A 5,243-nucleotide genomic window follows, 5' to 3' on the forward strand; every position below is an offset into this window, starting at 1 on the left:
GCTTTACTTGCTGAAATCGTCAACAAATATTACAAAATGAAACCGAAGGCGTTTGTATGAGAAAATCGAGGCAAGTTCCGACGTATAACAGTGAATCAATCCTAATGGTGTTGTAGATTAAGACACTTGAGGAGTAAGGGGAAGTTTATGTGATTTTTCAAAGTTGACAAGCTTCAAAGAAAGAAAATGTAGGCTAAAATGAAACAAACCAAAAGTGGTTGAAATGAATTGAATGAATCACAATGAGCAGAAGCTTCTTATCTATGTCAATTTTGAGGAGTTGGCGATTGGGAAAGCTTGAAAAAGATGTTACCTTTTGTACAGGACACACTGGCAAGTCATGCTTCATCTGCCATGGAGAATCATCTATCCTTCACAAAAAAGGGAATAATCAGCATGCCCATTTCGAAACTCGAAAGAAATTTATCAGCATTTACTCGTTAAAACCTAACCCCAGCTCCGAAAGGTGTTTCAAAATGGGCTAAAAATCAACATTTCCTCGTTAAAACCTAACTCCAGCAACTGAACTAGCTAGTAACACCAAAGCTTTCATATAACATGATAAATTTACAAAAGTCAAGTTAATCAAGATTCACAATTTACCTTTTCCATCTTCTCAACATAAACACAATTTAGGAAAGGCAACAGATAAATTATATATCAGTAGCTGCTGCTTTTCCAAAACCAAAACCAACATAAAAAATAAATAAACAATAACTATGATGATGAGACAATGACAGACCACGAAAAAGAAAAAAAAAATGGGCGTCGAACCCTCAAACTACAACACTTTTGCCTGTGAGTCCGTCTTGAAGATGGAGCGAACCATCCTTCATCAGATTGACGCTCAAACTCTTGAATCTTTCCCTAGAATATTGCCTAGATGCCTTTCTCCAGTCAGTCCCTGACTTCATCATTGCCACAAACTCGTCGTAACTTATTTGCCCGTCCTGAACAAATCATTTATTTCTGTTAAAGATAATAATAAATTGTCTCTAGATCAGATCATTGTGATACAGATAATTCAAGTCAGAAACAAGAGATTTTAATTCAGCAAATCACAAGTAAATCAGTTGGTCATTTTATCTTCAATTTGGTATCAGAGCAGAAGAAGGGGTAATAACTCCAAACTATGGCAGATTCTACTTCTAACAACGGAAAATCAAACAACTACAATGGATGGAAAACTCAGATATCTTCTATCTATTTCCATCAAAATCTCAACCAAAACAGAAAACTAGCAACAATTCTACGATTTAAACCAAAAAAAATAAAGAAATCAAACCTTATCCGTGTCAACCTCCCTCATGATATCGTTTAGCACATCACCGTCTGTTTCACCTGATTCATCAGCCAAAGCTTCGCTTAATTCATCAAGCTCGATGAATCCACTTCCATTTTTGTCAAAGAAAACAAAAGCCCTTCGAATATGCGCATCATTCTCCATTCTCTGCAAATGCATAGTAACTGCAACAAACTCCCCATAATCCAGTACTCCATTCCCATCTACATCAGCCTAATTTAAAACATCTTTCAAGTTTAAATTATAAACTCAATTATATATATAAAAGAATTAACTGTCTTTAAATAAAGAAACTTACCACATCCATGAGTAATTTAATCTCAGGTTCAGCCAGCTTAGAACCAACCTTCTTAAGACCAGTTCTCAGCTCTTCAAATGTTACTTTCCCATCATTATCAGTATCCATTAATGAAAACATATCTCTCATTATCTCTACTTCTTCAACAGACAGATGTTCTGCAATTACCCTTAAAGCCTTCTTCTTGAATCTGTTCATTACTGAGAACTGCTTCAGTCTTGTCCTCACAACGTCGCCCAAAGGAACATTCGAGGCTTTCTTCGAATTCTGTATCCATGGATGTTCTGAAAATAAAACCCACAAATGAAATCTTGTTTGAATTAATCCAAAGCTTTTATAAATATACTTACCAAGAACCTGCTGAGCAGTTAAACGCTTTTTGGGATCGGGCTCTAACATTTGCCTGACAAGGGTCTTGGCATTTTCAGAGATCTGAGGCCATGGCTCACGTTTGAAATCAAGAACACCTCGTAGAATAGCTAAGGCAACCCCTTGCTCAGTTTCTGCCGAAAATGGAAGAATAATCATGAAGAATTCAACTTAATGCATCTGAAACAAGATTTCAATAAACAGATACCTGCCCAAAATGGAGGAACGCCACACAAAAGAATGTAGAGAATCACACCAGCACTCCATATATCAACTTCTTGTCCGTAATTTCTCTTCAAAACCTCTGGAGCCATGTAATAAGGACTTCCCACAATTTCAGAGAATTTCTCCCCTTCAACAAGAAAAAAAGGAAACTGTAAACCCATATGGGAAAAAAGGAAATCCCAGCAAATTTAGAAGAACAGATTAAGATCCGGTAAATCTCATACCAGGTTTGAAGAATACCGATAGCCCAAAATCGATAGCCTTAAGAGGAGCATTCTCCTTCTTATTAGCAAACAAGAAATTCTCAGGCTTTAAATCCCTATGAATGACCCCATTCGCATGACACATCCTCACAACCTCCGCCGCCGTCTTAGCAACTCCGGCAGCCGCTCTCTCACTGTAATGACCTCTAGCAACGATTCGATCAAACAACTCTCCTCCCTCACAAAGTTCCATAACCAAATGAACTGCCTCATTATCCTCATATGTAGCCCTAAGTCGGACAATATTCGGATGATCAGGCAAACTAGACATTATTTGAACCTCTCGCCGGACATCTTCTATGTCCACCGCTGTTCTAAGCTTCTTCTTTGATATTGATTTACATGCTAAAGCTTCTCGAGTCTCTCTGTCAGTGCATAGGTATGTGATCCCAAATTCTCCCCGACCCAATTCGCGGCCAAGAACATATTTATCACTAATTCGGGTCTGATGATGGATGAAATCCTTGAGAACACGAACCGGCGCCGGTGATTCGGCATATGGGTTTCCCCTGCGACCTCGTGGACTCTTTTTGGGTTCTGTTTTCTGGTGTTGTTGTTGATGTGGGTCTGAATCTTCTATGGCTACTGGTTTCGCACATGCGTTGCAATTCCCCATGGAATTTGGGTAATTTTGGTCAGTCGCTGGCGACGGTGAGGTTGTTGTAATTGGTAGCGGTTGTTCTTGTGAAGTTGGTGATGTCGGAGGTGGAGTAGGTCAGCATCGCACGGCAAAGCTACTGACTTTAGAGAGATATAGAGAAGAAAAACAACGCGGGTTCAGTTGAGAATACAGATTTGGTTGGTTCCTTCAATATAGAGAGAGATTAACTACTACTATTAGTTTTCTTTTCTCATTTACTCATTTTTATATTCATGTAATCTAAGTCTAGACTCTTTTAGTCTTTATTTCTAATTGGAAACTTCTCTTTTTTTCTTTTCTTTTTTTGGATTTCATTTTGCTATCTTCAATTTGTAAATTGTGATATCTTTGATCTCACACATGGTTTAAACAAAATACAAGACAAGCAATGTCCAAGTTTATTGACTATTTTTTCAATAGACAAATATTGTGTCTAATGATATGTGATTCATTTGTGATTGTAGTAATAAGTTTTGTTTAAAAATTGTTAAGGGTTTCGTCTATTTATAATAGATATTGGATAAAATCTTCGGACCAACAAAACCGGGATGAAGGACGCATTGTAAACCTTTTTCGAATTTGAATGAAAACTTGGATTTTGATGGGTATAAGATCTATTCTAGTTTAATGGTACGGTAATTAGAATATTTAATTATTTTAAATGAAAATTGAATTCGTTATCTTTTTTATATATTAAACGGACACTAGAACTATCTTAATAAATTAATTTTAGTTTTTTACTATTTAAAAGATAATTGCCTTTTATTATTAGTTTTCTTAATGTTTGTAGTTTATTATTATTATTTTTGGTTATTTTATATATATTTGTCTTATATCTTTACATAATTTGTGATTACATATTAAATTATTATAAAAGTTTTAATGAATAATTCATCTTATATAAATAAAATCAGTTTTGATTTTCACAAATAAATTAAATAATTTAGAATAAATAAAAATGATAAATTAAGCTTATCAAACACAATATTAGAATAATTTTTTTTTCATAAGTTGAAAAAGTCATAGTAAATCATCAATTTTGGTCAAAGACTGTTTATTTTTGTCTTCTAGGTCAGTCAAATGCTGGTAAAAAGGTGGCACTTTCCCACTTACAAACTATACATTCTAAGTTCCTTTCAAAATAGCACATTTTGTTTTTAATTATTTTTTATACAAAAGTTTAAGTTTTAATTAGTAAATTTAGAAAGAAAAAAAAAACTAACATCATTTTAAATTGTTTCTAGACAAGTATTTGTAACTGGTGACATTCAATGAAGCTCTTCTCTTCAATGATGAAAACTGTTATGTAGTTAAAATAATTAAAACAACATAAGTAAATTATGTTTTTGATGTATCTGGAACATAAAATATCAGAGTTTGGATGATATAAGTTTTAATTTAGATTTTTGAACTATTTTTTATAATAAGATTTTGTTTGAAAAATGAACATTGACTCAGCTTGTTTGATGTTTAGTTTTCTATGATTTTGAATGAGATTTTTTGAATCCTTTAATGCCTTTTTATATTTAAAATTTAAATTTTATAAAAATAAACTAAATATATTTTAATATTTAATTGATAAATTAAGTAACTAAATTGTTGAGAAAAATAAAATGTAACATGCAGGCTTAAGAAAAAAATATCCAAACAAATCATGATTAAAATATCTCTAGAGTAATGATAAAAGTAAAGTATATCTAATAAAAGTATACTTTTATTAGATAAATATTACATAGATATATCTACCATATATATATAATATTATATATTTTTATAAGAAAACTAATACAATAATGATATTATTATAATACTATGTAATATATTATTTTACATAATAAAATTCTTTTCCAATCTCAAATTAGAATAATTTAGACAATTTAAAGTTGAAGAAGAGATGATAAAATGATAATGTTATGTTAATATTATGTTTTTAAAATTTGATAAATTCGTAAGTTTTGAAATTTTAAATGACAAGATAACAATATGTTGGTTAATAAACAAACGAAGAAAGTAAAATCTCATGTACATTGACTTTAAATTGACTTTTAATGAGAATACTTGTAGGTGTCGTAATTCATCCAATAATAAAATGACAGGCATTAACTAAATAAACGGTGAAGAAAGTAGAAATTTATAACTATTGAC

General features: G+C 32.2%; 1 protein-coding gene across 2 annotated transcripts; it reads right to left on the bottom strand.

Annotated features, from left to right (window-relative positions):
* Window positions 1–528: 528 nt before the first annotated feature.
* Window positions 529–3,276, bottom strand: LOC124929101 (calcium-dependent protein kinase 10-like). 2 transcript variants are annotated; one of them, XM_047469371.1, is made up of 6 exons: window positions 2,420–3,274; window positions 2,179–2,322; window positions 1,952–2,104; window positions 1,602–1,885; window positions 1,286–1,516; window positions 529–950 (listed from the first exon to the last, which is right to left on the bottom strand). In XM_047469371.1, exons 1-6 carry the CDS (start codon window positions 3,072–3,074, stop codon window positions 777–779), a joined length of 1,641 nt encoding a protein of 546 aa, XP_047325327.1. In that variant the 5' UTR covers window positions 3,075–3,274; the 3' UTR covers window positions 529–776. The 2 variants fall into 2 exon arrangements, with proteins under 2 accessions (XP_047325327.1, XP_047325326.1); XM_047469370.1 differs by having other exon boundaries at window positions 1,602–2,104; window positions 2,420–3,276.
* Window positions 3,277–5,243: the final 1,967 nt, after the last annotated feature.

This window comes from Impatiens glandulifera, chromosome 3, assembly GCF_907164915.1.
Source record: "Impatiens glandulifera chromosome 3, dImpGla2.1, whole genome shotgun sequence".
NCBI classification, from domain to species: Eukaryota; Viridiplantae; Streptophyta; class Magnoliopsida; order Ericales; family Balsaminaceae; genus Impatiens; species Impatiens glandulifera.